This window comes from Heterocephalus glaber, unplaced genomic scaffold (assembly GCF_053883595.1).
Source record: "Heterocephalus glaber isolate CG9 unplaced genomic scaffold, H.glaber_assembly_v1.0 deba00001479, whole genome shotgun sequence".
Taxonomy (NCBI): domain Eukaryota; kingdom Metazoa; phylum Chordata; class Mammalia; order Rodentia; family Bathyergidae; genus Heterocephalus; species Heterocephalus glaber.
Window position 1 is genome coordinate 552,301 of NW_028258316.1, and position 15,326 is coordinate 567,626.

A 15,326-nucleotide genomic window follows, 5' to 3' on the forward strand; every position below is an offset into this window, starting at 1 on the left:
ATTCTTGCAGTGTCGATGTGTGGGTGAGCAAGTAACTCGGGTGTTACTGCTCTAGTCTAGGATGACAGTTTACCCAGCACCATTAACGAAAGCCTTTCATTTTCTCTTGTTTTTTGGGTGCCATCTTCTTTAGGTTTTGGGTTTCCAAATCTGCATGGATTCTTTTTCAGTAATAGCTTTAAAAATACATATTTTACATACTATAGAGTTTACCCTTTAAACATGTACAAGCCGGTAGTTTTCAGCACATTCACAAAATCATTCTTGGACCGCCACCACCTGACTCTACAACCTTTTCACTACCTGCTGAAGACCCTGGGATCCTTGTAGCCACTCCCTGCTGTCCCTCCCTGGCCCGGGCAACCACTGATCTTATTTGTTGACATGGATTCCCTGACCTGGACATTTCATTACTTGGATCTATTTTTAAGTTATCCTTTGTGCTCTGTTCATACATCTGCCCATTTTCTATGTTATGTTTATTTTCATTAGCTTGTTATCGCTGTGTAATACTCATAGGGAATGTGCAGATCCTAAGTGGGCAGTTTGATGAATCTTTATAAACTGAACCACCAGTCAAGCCAGATAAGGGAACACATGCACTGGGTGCTCTGAGCCACTGCACTGCTCTCCTGGCACCAGCAGCATGTCAGCCTGTAAGCCTCCTTCCCAGCCCTGCTCACCCACTGCCCTGGCTTCTGGCTGCCTTTCCTTTGTAGAAGTGTTGTCACTTGGCTGGGCGTGGTGGTGCAGGCTGACCCTTCCCATGGAGTCTGTGTGCCCACGGCTCTGGTTTCAAGCACTACTAGAACCTCCTGGGAATGGAGCATGTGATGTGCTCCCGGGCCTGGTGCTTCTCTCTTGGTGGCATGTTGTTGATATCTACTCATGTTGTGTGCATCTGAGATGTGGTTTTTTGGCAATTCGTTTATATCCAACTGATGCCAAGTGCTATGTACATGACCTTGTGCAAGTCGTAAAACAACCTGAAAAGCTGGACATCCCAGCTCTTGAGAGGCTAAGGCAGGAGGATCGACATGAGTTCAAGGCCAGCCTGGGCCACATAGTGAGTTCAAGACTAGCTTGAACTGAACTACACAGGAAGACTCTATCTCAAAAAACCCCAACAAAACAAACAAACAAAAATACCCTACCAGTGTGAGAAATGGGTGTTATGAATCCTAGATCTTGGATGACGAAAGTACAGCTTAGCTAGTCACTTGCGCACAGAGCTTGGTGTTGGTGGGTCAGATCCAAACCCAGATGTGCGTGATCCAGAGCTCATGTGCTTTGTCAGAAGCTGAAGTGATTTAGAGGTTTGTTAAGACAGGTGTTTGACAACATTGAAAAGTTGACTGCAGGCCACTGCTGTGGTTAGAACGCAGCTCATCTCCTGCAGGTTCATACCCTAGAAGCTTGGTCCCTGGGTGTCTGTGTTGGAGGGGTAGAGGCTTGGTGGGGGTCGGGAGTGTAGCTCAGTGGTGTTCCCTTGCTGGAGAGAGGCCCTGGTTTTGAGCCCCAGCACACCACAAGAAAAGGGAGCGGGCTGGGGATGTAGCTCAGCGGTGCCACCACCTGCCTCGCAGGTGCAAGGACCTGAGTTCGATCCCTGGTACCAAAAAACATAAATAAAGAAAAAGGGAAGGAAGAAAAAGAAAGAGATAGGGCCTCACTGTAGGTGTTTAGGTCATGTGGGATCCATCTGCACGGAGTAGGGGGCCGGTTAACGCCCATCTCCTGTGACAGGATTTGCCATCACAAGCGGACGTCCTTGTAAAGCAAGGCCACCCCATATGTTTGGTTCCCTCTGCACCTGGCTGTTTCCCTTCTGCTTCTCAGCAGCCACTGAGGCAGAAGCTGGCTGATCACCTCCTTGTTTATAAATTTCCCAGCCTCAGGGACCCTGTCACAGCCACACCAGATGGACCACACTGGCACACAAGGCATCCAGCAAGACGGCCTTGCCATCTACATTTGCATCTTACCTGCGTGGCTTCTGCTGTTTGATGTGCAGGGTGTGCTCAGCCTGTGCTTGGCGCATTGGTACCTGAGCCACTGAGCCTTCCCTCTGTTCGTAGGGGGCTGTGTGGGAGCTACTTCAGACCTGGGGATGGCATATGACCGCGCCAGGGTCCTGCTGCACTCGGATAAGCACCCTGGGAACTCTGTGGCTGGCAAGGTAGGTCCTTACCTGCCCGAGCTTCCACATGCCCAGGTGCTGTGTGGGGTACCACTGTGTTGGCTCCAGGCTTTAGGCTGAGCCTTCTCATGCTCTGCCTGCCGCCTCTCCTCTGACAGCAGGTACCTTTGTTCTTCACCAGACCAAGAAAAGTGTGGTTGTTGCAGAGACCCCCTCTGCTATCTTCCATGACTCAGAGAGTCCCTGGGGTCACACTGGCTCCAGTGGGCAGACAGATGCCATCTTCGGAGCCGCCGAGGAAGACCTCCTGACCCTGAGGAAGCTGGATGTGAGCACGCCTCTGGGCAGGGCGGTGGCCGTGGCACAACCTTTGGAGCCCTTGCTCCCTGCTTTCCTCCTCTCTTTCGAAGCTGTCCGGGGTGGGGCAGTGCTGGTGGCTCACCGAGCTCTCACGGGGCCCTCTGGCTCCCCCAGGCCTCATGCAGGAGTGTGCCGTGGGGCTCCTCGCAGCCAAGCAACTGTCTCTGGGCTTTTGGGATCGCCAGGCACTGTGGAGTAGGTCTTCCTCCTGTGTGTTAATATGCAGACTTGTGTCCCTGACATTCTTAAAGTCTGCATGTATCTGGTGTACAGAAGCCAGGAAGCTGTGTGTTTCCTTGTGATGAGGACACAGGGGCCTACAGACTGTGAGCAGATGCCTGGTGGGTCTCGCCTGCTCTCGGGCTCTGTGCATCTGACTGCACCTGCCATGTGCTTGGCGTGGAGTGGGGTGAGTCATCAACTGTCGCTGCGTCACTCTGCCTGCCCACCGTGCCAGGCCCTCCTGCTGCCCCACCTTGGGTGATGCATGCTGTACCCAGCCCAGGCTGCTATGGGCAGGGCTCAGGACCTGCTGTCCATCACGCACCCTTGCATGGACCCCAAGCACGGACACAAGGTCACGGGCATCTCCAGGAGCTGGCGAGACCTCTGCCGCTCACGTCATGCCAGCTAGCGGATTGTCAGGCTTTGTAGTTAAGTGTGGTGGTACTTAGAGTGCAGACTTGTGTTTCGATCTCATTTACCTCAGTTACTAATGAGGTCGAGCACCTCTGGCATTTGTTTGCTGTGTTCAACCTGAGAGACTGTCCTTTCCCCCATTTTCTGTTGAGAGTCTGTTCTTTCCCTTTTGATTTTTAGAATGTCTCTGTATTTTCTAGACAGTGCTCCCTGATTGGCCTTTGACTGTGCACGTCATCTCCTCCAGGACTTGCTGTTTTGCCTTGTGGATGGTGCCTGGTAAACAGGACTGGGGATGGAGCCCAGGCCTTGCCTGTGCTGGACAAGTGCCCTGCTGCTGAGCTGCGTCCCCAGGCCCCTTGTTTTATTTGGAGGCAGCATCTGGCTGCACTGCCCAGGCTGGCCTTGACCTTGCACTCTTGCCTCAGCCTCCCGAGCAGCTGGGTTACAGGTGCTCACCACCGCAGCTGGCACACCCTCAGGTCTTGCTGCAGATGGAGCTCACTTTTGCGTATGATGCTGGAAGGGCTTGGATTGCACATGTTTTTCCTCAGGAAGATCTGGCGGCCCCACATCCTGACCTGAGTCCGGCCTCTATCTGCCTCCTCTGTGGCTCCTGTCAGGAGCCCAGCCCACCCCAGCTCATCCTTCTGTTTTCTCTTGCTGCCACGACCTGGAGAAAAGGAAAGGGAAGCTGCCTCACACCCTCTCCAGCTTTCAGAGCCACTTCCTGAGCCTCTGGTCGGAGGTGGGGGTTTTCTTCAGAGCTTTTGCCATCTGTACCCGTGGCTCAGCATAGCATGGCTTCTTGATGGGTGCAGCCTTCAGATCCAAGTTGAGGGACAAGGGAGGAAAGAAAAGCCAGATGCCCTCCCCGCCATGGCTGTCCTTGGTGCTGTGACCCTGCCTCCCAGCCCACTAGCTACTGTGAAGTTTTGTGGGTTCTCTGATGGTGGTCAGAGGCGAGTGACACTCACGCATATGTCGTGTCCTCTGCTGCCATCCTTGTTTTGTTTTGTTTTGCCTTTTGAGGCTGGGGCTCACTGTTCAGTTCAGGCTGGCCTTGAACTCGCTATGTAGCCCAGGCTGGCCTCGCACTTGCAGTGATCCTCCTGCCTCAGCCTCCAAACGCTGGGATCACAGGTGCACCACCAAGGTCTGGCACGTGCCGCCTCTCAGTTTGGGTGTTGGTGATGGAACCCAGGGCCTCGTGCTTGCTGAGCACAGCTGTGCCACTGAGCTGTGGCCTTTGTTCCTGAGGGACCTCTGCTGCAGACTCCTGGTCAGCAAAGCTGCGTGCTAGGACTTCCTCCTTTGAGAACAGTGCCTCCTCCTGCTGATATTAGGAGCTTCGGTTGTCTGCAGTTTCTCTGCGACAGAGCTGGCTGTGGAGTTTTTGGCTGAATTTTCAAGCAGTTCACCAGGCTTCAGTCTGTGTCCCTGAACCCCTTTTGGAAGCTGTCAGGCAAGGGTGGAGCTCAGGGTGGGGCTGGTGTCTGCATGTTCTCATTCACCTCCTGTGAGCCTGGCACGTTCACCTGTGTTTTCCACTTTTAAACTTTTTCTGGTGTCAATGTATTCATTTACATTCAGTAATTTTTCTTATCCAGTGTCTAATCTGATGTCAAAGCCATAGTTTGGTTAATTTATATAGTTCTAGAATGTCGACTTCCTAGTAATGTCTGCTGTCACAATTGAAATGTTTCTAATTCTTGGTAAATGTCTTGGGTTTGGCTTTGTGTTGAGTGCATCATTGTGTGTGCAGTTATTCCCTCTGAGTTGCTTCTATTTTCTTTAGTCTTCATGAGTTTTTTTTTCTTGCTATGTAGTTCAGGCTGGTCTTGAGCTCACTGTGTAGCCCACACAGAGCTCCTCCTGCCTCAGCCTCTCCACTGGTGGGATTACAGGTGTGTGCTAACCTGCCCGCCTCCATGCGTTCTTTTTTTGTTCTTTTTCCTTAAATTCTTTTATTGGTACACTTTAGGTACACAGTATGTTTACATTTATCACTGGGTGCATGTACCTGCACATGATGTATCTTGGTTATTTTTCCCCCATTCCCTGTGCGCCCTTCACCGCATCCACCCTTCCCTATTTACACAGACTTTGTTTCCATTTTTTTTCTTTTCTCATAATTTTTCCTTTCCCTTCTTTCCTTTCCCCTTCCCCTCCCATCACCCCTACACCTTTGGACCTTTCCTTCCTATTTCAAGTTATCAATTATTTATTTTAATCATTTTAATTCTTATTTACACTCTCAGTTTCTCACACTAGAGAAACTATTCAGTATTTACACATGTGTGTCCTATTTATTTCATTTATGAGTATGGCCTCAATATGCATCCATTTAGCTATCTCTGGTTTCTCGTTCTTCATGGCTGAGTAGTACTCCATTTTATAAAAATACCCCATCTTCTTTATCCGTTTTCCAGTTGATGGGCACTTGGGCTGTTTCCAAGCTTTAGCTATTACAAACTGTGCTGCTATAAACATGGGTGCACATATATCACTGTGGTTTGATTCTTTTAATTCTTTGGGGAAGATACCCAGCAGGGGGATAGCTGGGTCGAATGGGACCTCTAGCCCTAGTTCTTTGAGGTATCTCCATACTGATTTCCACAGTGGTTGCACCAGTCTGCACTCCCACCAGCAATGGAGAAGGGTTCCTGTCTCCCCACAGCCCCGCCAGCATTTGTTATTGGTTGATTTCTTGATAGCAGCCATTCTTTCTGGGGCGAGGTGGAATCTCAGCGTTGTTTTCATCTGCATTTCTCGAAGGACCAGTGATGGTGAACATTTTTTCATGTATTTATTTGCTGCTTTTACTTCTTTGTCTCCCCATGAGTTCTTGATGGGGGCTTGGATGTGATACCATGTGCTGTTTAATGTTCAAGTGCTAGTGCCATGGACACACGGGAGCCAAGAGGAGCCACCTCCCTGAGGAGGACTCCCGCCTGCTTTCGGTAGATGTGCACCAGCAGTGGGTGCCTGTATTCAGCCCCTACCTTTGTAGTTATCTGGGCCATCCAGATCACCCAGAGCTGGACATTGTAGTCCCTTAATTAGGGTTAAAGCTTGGAGGGAGTTGTATTTAATCCAGGAGTAAGATTTTCAGATCATATCAGTATGGTATCTTCTGTTCCACTGTAATAATTTTAAACAAATTTACTTGTGCTATTTAGGACCCTCAGTCACTAGTTTGTCGGGAAGGTGTCTCTCTGCTCACTCTCGCTTTTCAGGTGCCTGTCTCCAGCTCCATGTGTGACCTCCTCATGGCTGACCTTCTCACAGCTGTACTCCTTAGCGCTCCCCAGTTGTTTGTTTTCTGTCTTTCTGGCTTTTCTCCTTCCTCCCTCCTTTCCTTCTTTCCTTTTTTCTTTCTTTTGCAGTACTGGGGATTGAACCCAGGGTCTTTGCACTGAGCTACATCCCTCGTCTGTTTTATTTCTTGAGACAGGGTCTTGCTAAGTCTCTTAAGTTTTCTAGGCTGGGCTTCAACTTGGGATCTCCATCAGCATCCCCGAGTGCTGGAGTAACTCTGCACCACACCCTGCTCCTCCCCCAATTATTTTCCCTCTGCAGATTTTAAACTGCTTCCCTTCACATCATTGCTCTCCAGGCGAAGACCCTGGGGCACTAGCCCAGTGTTGAGCCTAGTGTCGTCCTAGTCCGCCGCCACTGGAATGGGGTGTCAGCCAGCTGTGTGCTCGCAGCCCCTGGAGGGCCTTGTACGTGGCTCTTAGTAGTCTCTCCTTGTTATGTGCGAATCAGGCTCTCAGCAGAGCCTGTGCACCTTGACTGGTGAGTTTCTTAAGCGTTCTCCTTTAAACACTTGCTGTTACAGAAGGGTTCAAACACACAGAATGGATGGACCTCTCTTGTTTTAGTCTGTGCCCTTCCTCATGGCCCAACCCAAGCAAATTCTGCCATCATATTGCTAGTGCATACTTCAGTATTCATCTCTGAAGGACAGGGCTCCTTTAAAACATAACCGCCGTGCTGCTGTCCTGCAGCTGTGTAGCCTGTGTCCACAGTTCTTTTTTTTAAGAGTAGGAAAGGTTTATTGGCGAATACGAATGGAGAATAGGAATAGCTCCTGAGAGACGGGGGGTCCTGAGTGGGTTGCCCTTTGTCTGCAGTTCTCACAGCCTCGTGGTAGCTGTTGGGAGGTCCACACTGGGCAGGGGTGATGTGTCCCTTACATCTTCTGTGTAGGTCCCCTCTCTTATCTGGCTTTTAGTTCTTAAAGCTCCTTTTTTTTTTTTGGTACCAGGGATCAAACTCAGGTCCTTGTGCTTGCAAGGCAGGCAGCGGAACCACTGAGCTAAATCCCTGGCCCCACTTAAAGCTCCTTTTACTGAGAAGCTGACTGCTCCTCCCTGACTCTCAAGGGCCTCCCAGGACTGAAGCCCACTGCTGTGTTCCAATGCTTCTGACTTGGCTTGGTCTTATGTCTCACAGTGTCCTGTTCTTCCCTTGGAGGGCTTCGATGCTGGCTCTTTTTGGGAGGAGGGATGTTAGTGGCCTTTGATGCACAAGGCTTATGTCCCTTCACAAGATTTGAGAGGGTTAGTTTTTTTTAAATTTTAATTTAATTTTTTTATGGTGCTGGAGATTGAACCCAGGGCCTTGAGCACACTAAGCACACACTCCACCACTGAGCTGTACCTAGCCTGGTTTGAGAGGTTTAAGTTAATGATTTAGTTCCTTGTCATCTTCTAAAGGTGGGCGGTAAGGTTTCTTCTTTTTTTTTTTTTTGCTATCACTATGAAATATGAGTTTAAACATTTTGCTGCTTTCAGGCCTTAGACGGATTTCTGCTCACAGGTCTGTGTGCTGCCCTGTGTTGTAGAAGGGGCCAGTTCTGTGGGCGTGTTGCAGCCCAGTGACCATGGACAGATTCCCAATTCTAGGCTGCTCCTGGCCTGATGGGTCACATGCGGGCACTAATTTCTGCAGGTGGCATGCGATGAGGGCCCACTGAGTTAATCTTTTCAGGTGGCATCTTTACAGTGTTCTTCTTTACGAAATTATTTTTCCTTTCTTACTCAGGTGAAACCACAGTGTTACATAAGTCACCAGAATACTGCTCTTTGGTTCTGCATTCTCTGTAATATCCCTGATGCCTCTGTGCACACTCTGCCTGCGGCTCTGTGTTAGTGATCATCCTCACAGAGGGCCTGTAGCTGTAGCTGTCTGCCTCCCTGCTGGCCTTGTCCTTTGTGCCCTCACTTCGGTGCCTCTTGAGGCCATGTCGAAACCTGTTCTGTGTTCTAGGATCCATCCCTGTTGGAGGGACGAGTGACATTTCTCCAAGTCCCTGTAGGCACTGTGGTGTCAAGACAGGGTGACCAGGAGAGTGATGTGGCCCTGTCATGGGGGACTGGGCCCATGCTGGGCACTGCACACTCCGCTGGTCGGTGTCGAGGCAGCTGGAGGCAGTGCTCAGGGAGGCGTCCCCTCACCAGGCTGCCACCCCTCTGGCACCATCTCTGCAAGCAGGTGCCCTCAGGCAGCCTCAGCCCTGGTGCTCAGCTGCCCACATGGCACCTGCTGCCCCAGCCCTCTTGCTGGAACCCAAGGGATTGGGGTAGGAGGGCAGATTTACTGAGTCCCTCTGTGGATACAGGGAGGTTGGTTTTGTGAGTGTCAATGCAGAACCGGTATGCACAGGGTGGCAGGGCTATTGGCATCAAGTACTGGCCCACAGCAGGGTAGGGTCTGGTCTGTCAGGTTGCAGAGGATGACCATGTGGCCCCCCACAATTTCTCAGGGCGTGCAGGGGCCTTCTCTGGGAGCAGGGGGCTGGCACATGTGTGTGGACCAGGAGGTTGGAGGGCACTGGGAGGGAAGGTGCATGCTCTGAGATGGGAAAAGCAAGTTTCCTGTGATTGTTAACTAAGTAATTGCTGGGCATGGGGGTGCTCAGAAGCCTGAGGCAGGAGGATCACCGAGTTCCAGGCCCGCCTGAACTGCATAGCAAGACCCTGTCTCCAAAACAAATAAACAAATAATACTATTGACACTACGGGAAGGTTCTGAGCAGGGATAGCTCTGTCCACAGATACACAGAGGCCACAACAGCAAAGTATCAGTTGTGTCCATCAGGGCAGCTTCATGGGGCCCTGTGGAGCCCTTTGGTCACCTTGCTGGGGCCCTGGTCCTCTGGAGACTCCAAGCCCACTCTGGGTTTTTTGTTGTTGTTGTTATTTTTGGTACCAGGGATTGAACTCGGGACCTTGCACTTGTGAGGCAGGCGTGGTGCCACTGAGCTAAATCCCCAGCTCTCCCTTTTGCTTTTACCAGGATGTCAACATCTTGTTCGTGGTCTCAGGGCTACTGCATGTGTACCAGCGAAAGAGCGACAGCCAGGAGGACACCTGCCTGTTCCTCACGCACCCCAGGGAGATGGTAGGGCAGCTGGTGGTGCTCACAGGCGAGCCCCTCATGTTTACCTTCAGGGCCAACAGGGACTGTGGCTTCCTGTCCATCTCCAAGGCCCTCTTCTACGAGTGAGTCACCTCTTCTTGCCCACCTGGAGGCGCAGGACACCTCCCACGTCCCCACTCACCACCCTTTCCACTCGTGTGATCCCACATCCTCTGTCCCTGAGGACTCTGCAGGCCCAGGGCTGCTGTCACCTTGCTGGGCCATGGGGCTGCAGCCACAGCTGGGTGGATGGCTATGTCTATGCGCCCTTCCTCGGCAATCAGCCAGTGGTCTCCATCTGTCCCATAGATAGCTGCCTGGTGCTATCCTCTCTGACTGCAACTTCGCACGTTCCCGCTGGCTGGAACCACTGGTGGTACATGCATGGCCATCCCATCAGGCAGCTCTAACCACTGGTTGTTAGCTGGTTAACATCAGATGATGAGATTTAAATCAGAGCCACCTGACAGACGTACGGAACATGTTAAACCCAGACAAGCCAAGGCATTTCCAGAGCAGTTATCCTACCCCTGGGCGACGGCAGCCTCAACAGAGCAAGCCAGGGAGTGAGGATAGTGCCTCAGACTGTGGAGAGGGCTGGCGTGAGCCCCTTTAGGTGGTAGCCTGCCACCGTGTCTGAGGTCTTCAGTGTGCTGGGAAGGACTCATTTTACAGGTGGGGAAACTAAGGCTCTGGGAGAAATCTTCTCAGGCCCTTCCACTGGCAAGGGGACCCCACGCAGAACTGACCTGCATCCTCCTGTGCTGTGTGGATCTGCTGTCTTAGATGCACCATGCATTGCCGTACGCTGCCCCACCCTTTCGGGCCACCCTGGGAGAGCGCAGGAAGAACAGCGAGGAGCCTGGACCCTGCTTTCTGTGCAGCCTGCTCTCTGCATCTGCCTGTGCCCTGCACGCTCATGTATGTGTTTATGTCTGTCTGCATCCTTGTGCGTGTATGTCTTTGCTTGTATGCATATCGATGTGTACATTTCTGTGTCCTTTTCCATGTGTGTGTCTGTTATTGTCTGTCTGTGTGTCCTTGTCCTTGGGTCCTTGTCCATATGTGTACCCGTGTCTGTCCTTGTCTGTGTGTACGTGTCTGTGTATACGCCCATGTGTCTTTATCTGTCTTTGCATCTCCATGGGTGTCCTTGTCCATGTGTGTGTCCCTGTGCATGTCCTTGTCAGTGTGTGTGTCCTTGCCCGTGTGTGCGCGAGTCTGTGCATGGTATGACATTTCCTGCTGTAGACACTTCCATCCTATTGGCCTCATCCTGAGAGTGTCCTGGGACTCTCCTCAAACCCCAGGATGAAGTAGCAGGACCGCCTTGCCATCTCCCTGGGTTATGGAGAGGCAGAGCCTCCATCCTCCTGTTCTCAGGAAATGATAGTGGCATCTGTCCTACCCGGTGTGGCTGACAGCAGTCCGTGAGCTGCCCTACCTGACCCCAGGAAGCCCTTGCTTCTGCCCCAGGGATGATGTCCTCCTGGGTCAGAGCCTCTGGCCACTCCACCCACCCAGAATAGACCCCTCAGCCCCAAAGCACTTGCTCCCATCCAACCTCAATGTGAATGCAGTGTGCAGGACCTCACTGCCAGGACCCTGGCCTTACGAGTGGTCTGTGCGGCAGGGAGCCCAGTGCTGAGCAGGGCTTCCCCTGTTCCCCGGCAGCCGGCAGCATCTCATGACTGTCTGGGCGGCAGGGCAGCGGTGTCCCATGGGCTCCCAAGTGCTGTGACCCCAAGTGGTGGACCTGGTGGGATTGGGTGGCGGAGTGACTCCAGCTGCCAGCAGGATCATGCGGAAGCAGCCGGCCTTTGTCCTGGGTGTGGCGCACACTGTCATGAAGAGGATGTCCTTTGTGCGGCAGATTGACTTTGCCCTGGACTGGATGGAAGTGGAGGCTGGGCGTGCCATATACAGGTGAGGCCCACAGGTATGTTGCAGAGTACAGGCAAAAGTCACCATGTCCAGCTAAAGGTCACTGCTAATGGGCTCTCGTATCTGTTGAAAGAGGATGTGGACTTACTGTGCAGGCGGGAAAAGGTGTCTGTGCAAATTTGCTATGCCGGCACATGTGTGGTGTGCGCAGACCCATTGAACCCATGGGTGCCTGGGGATAAGGAAATTCATCCCGTGGGGCTGCTGGGCTGCTGGGCTGCTGGGCTGCTGGGCCAAGGGCCTCCAGGCCTCTGTGTCTCTGTAGGCAGGGAGACAAGTCCGACTCCACGTACATCGTCCTCAGTGGCAGGCTACGCTCTGTGATCCGGAAGGAGGATGGGAAGAAGCGCCTGGTGGGGGAGTATGGCCTCAGAGACCTCATTGGGGTGGTAGGTGTCGGTCCCCTGGCTGTTTTCTGTGATGCTCTGAAGGACTCCAGGGGCAGATCCCCCACAGCTCATGGCTGAGCTCAGGCCCTGCCTCTGTTCAGGGTTGTGTCTGGGGTGCTGGCTCCTGGTTGCTAGGCACTCACTTGCTCCCTGCTGGTGCTGGAGCCCTGGAGGGTAGGGGCCACTGTTGCTACCTGAGGTCTCTTTCGAGAGTGACCAGCAGCTCATCCCAGCTTCCAGGGCCCCTAGCACAGGTGGGTCTCTCTGTCCTGAGCTGTGGCTGACCACCCTGGAACATGCTATGTTCTCCAGTTGCTGGGCCTTGGGGAAGCCTCACTGGGGCTCAAGGGGCCTTGTGAGCGTATACTGAGGGCCACTTCCTCCTGGGAAGCCCCAGCTCCTCTGACTCCTGCCTGCCTCCCCTGAGCACTGCCTGGGCAAGGGATCTTCCACGTCAGAGTGTGGGGCTTCCTGACCTCCTCTGGCTCTGCACACCCTGTAGGTCTCTGGTGCAGGTTCCTCAGTCCCGCTGGTAGGGCTCCCACAGCCTCACAGGACATGTCTGATGGCTCCTTCTTGGGAGTGTTCAGGCTGCCTTGTGCCAGCCCATGGCAGCTGGAACATGCTGGGTTGCTGGGCCTGCCTGTGGGCTCTGTGGCACCCAGCCCCTGCTGCAGTCTGCAGCACCATCACAAGCAAAGCACGTTGCTCCTTGTTCTCACAACACTCACAACACTGCCTGTGTTGCGACAGCCTGGCTGTGCACAGCTCTCCTGCAGGCTGTCTACGACTGCTGCTCGTGCTGGGCCCTTGGACTGTGTCACATGGCCCCAGCCCCTAGCTCCTGTCCCTCAGGTGGAGACACTGACCCATCAGGCCAGGGTGACCATGGTGCATGCTGTGCGGAATTCGGAGCTAACCAAGCTGCCAGCAGGAGCCCTGACGTCCATCAAGCGCAGGTATCCGCAGGTAAGCCTGATGCAGCTGGCTGCACAAGGCCAGGTGATTATTTAGACTCGCAGAGGACATGCCTGGAGCAGGCAGGTGTGTCAGTGTGAAGACCGTAACAGGAGGGCACGCTGCAGGGAGAGGCTATCCCGGGACTGCTCAGGACAGGTGGGGTGGGGAGGGGTGAGGGCCCTGGTGCAGCTGTCTTTCTGGTTGTCCCCCTGTATGAGTAACGTGGGTGTCTCAGAGGGAAGAACCTGACCTCAGACTGGGGCCTGGCCAGAGCTGCCCAAAGGAATAGTCCGTAGTAGGGGAGGGACAGCGAAGAGTCTGCAGGCACAGACTTAGGCGCTTCAGTCAACACTTAGCCATCCCAGAACGAGGTGCCCCTAGTGATGGTGGTGACCCCGGGAGCACCTAGCAGAGCCTGAGGCTGCAGCTGCAGGCTGCCCCTCGCCTTTCCTGCTTCTGGTCTGCCTTTTCCCTGTGGGATCAGGGGTGTTGCTGCCTCTTGGTATGAGGGCCTCGCCCTTGGGAGCAGGCAGGTGCCCTGGCCACTGCTCAGCAGCTTCTGAGGCAGTGTGGGAACCGCTGTGCTGCACACTCCGCCAGCCACACCCAACGTAGGTGTTGGCCCTTTCCAGGGAAGAGGGTGGCTCTTCTGGGGCCCAGGGGTCTGCGTCCTGCAGTCAGTCAGCAGCAGCCCTGGGGAAGGTAGAGGCACCTCCTCTGCTCCTGGGGCCTGCAGAAGACTCAGAGTCCGTGCCAGGGGGGCAGAGCCCTCTTGGCCCCATGTCCCCGCCCTCACCCTGGCTGCTTCTCAGAAGGCTGCAACCGCTTGCCTGTAGCACCTGGCTGGGACCCCGAGGTCGCCCATCTTCTGAGGCCAGACTGAGCTCAGGCCTGGGTGAGATGCTCGGCAGCAAGGCCAGGGCCTCTCTGCGCAGGGCTCGCGTCTTGTTGGAGTGGCCATGGGGTGGTTTCCAGTTGGGGCTAATGTGGGACACTGGCTGCCAAGCGCTGGGTTGGCAAGGGCTGCGATCACAGACCCGGCGTTCCCCTGGGGAGCTGCTGGGTGGACACCTGAGGTCGGCAAGTGCAGCCTGTTCTCCAGACCTGGGCAGCTGTTTCGCCTCAGCCCTCGGGCAGGAAGTGGCTCCTCACTGTGTGGTGAATGTTTACTTCCTGGTGACTGCAGGAGATTCTGAGGGGCTGGGGATGTAGCTCAGCGGCACCACACCTGTCTGGCAAGCACAACGTCCTGAATTAGATTCCCGGTAACCCGAGGAGGCGGGGCGCATTCTGAGAACAGCCTCTGGGAGGCTGAGGCAGGAGAATCCAGTTTGAGCCCAACTTGAGCAACTGAAGAATCTACTGAGATCTATGTCTCAGAATTAAAAAAAAAAGACTGGGGTCTAGCTTAGTGCAGAGGTCCTGGGTTCAAGGACTGCACACACAAAAACAGGTGTGAAGTACCTTTTAATGCGTTTATTGGTCTCTATTGAGCCTTTACCTCTTGACATGGAAAATGATTTTTTTTTTGGTACTGGGGATCGAACTCGGATCCTTGCTCTTGCAAGGCAGGTGGCGGAACCACTGAGCTACACCCCCGGCCCTTTGTGGTTATGTTTTTAAAGGCTTTTATCCTGTAAAGAAGCATGTTCACATAATAATGGATAAAATGCCGTGTTTGGGATTGGCTCAAAAATTTTCCAGGGTGTATGTGAATTGAAATATTGCGGAGATGGCAGAGCACGGCATCCCCGTGCTCTCCCTCTGCTGGTGTGTGTCTCGAGTCCTCTGGAATCAAATGGACTTTTAAAAGCCTCAACTAGCAGTTGGCACTGAATCCGCTGCATGTAAAGCATCGTACTTTCTGGCATGTGTTTTGGACCCCTCTGTGCATACTATTTGTTTTTCATCCTAAACTTTGGGTCTTTGACCATAGCTGCCTGGGCAAGGGAGGATCCTGAGTTGGCCTGCAGTGGGGCGGGCCTGCTCACCAGCCCTGGGCAGTCATGCCACAAGAGCCCCCATCCGGCTCCTTTCAGGGTTACCAGAGGGCCAGGACTCAGTCCAGAGGGGCCCTGGAGGCCAAGCAGAAGGAGAGGAAAAGCACTTGCTCCCAGGTCACCTCGAGGCTGTGGATGCCGACAGCACAGTGTCCCCTCAATTATTCCTTGACTCACCCAACAGCAGTGGTGGGAGGGCCGGGGATTTAGCTCAGTGGTGCTGCACCTGCCTCTCAAGTGCAGGGTCCTTAGACAGCCTACAGTGTGTCTTCCGTCAGCTTGAAACTTACAGCAATTAAAAAGCACTCAACTCACTTTATTCGTATGCAGAAGCATCGAAAAAGTAAATTATGACAGTACTGTCAATTAAAAATTAGTTTTTTCACAGGGTATGGTGGTGCATGCCTGTAATCCCAGCACTCAGGAGGCTGAGGCAGGAGGATCACCATGAGTTTGAAGCCAAAC

At 53.3% G+C, this 15,326-nt stretch overlaps 1 protein-coding gene across 1 annotated transcript in view; it reads left to right on the plus strand.

The window, feature by feature from the left end:
- Pnpla7 (patatin like domain 7, lysophospholipase) overlaps positions 1 to 15,326 on the plus strand; it is a 54,274-nt gene that overhangs the window by 17,809 nt on the left and 21,139 nt on the right. Inside the window, 8 exon segments of the mRNA XM_087182643.1 lie at positions 2,079 to 2,179; positions 2,322 to 2,468; positions 8,417 to 8,503; positions 9,446 to 9,651; positions 11,366 to 11,494; positions 11,778 to 11,901; positions 12,757 to 12,870; position 13,501. Coding sequence (XP_087038769.1) covers positions 2,079 to 2,179; positions 2,322 to 2,468; positions 8,417 to 8,503; positions 9,446 to 9,651; positions 11,366 to 11,494; positions 11,778 to 11,901; positions 12,757 to 12,870; position 13,501 — 909 coding nt within the window.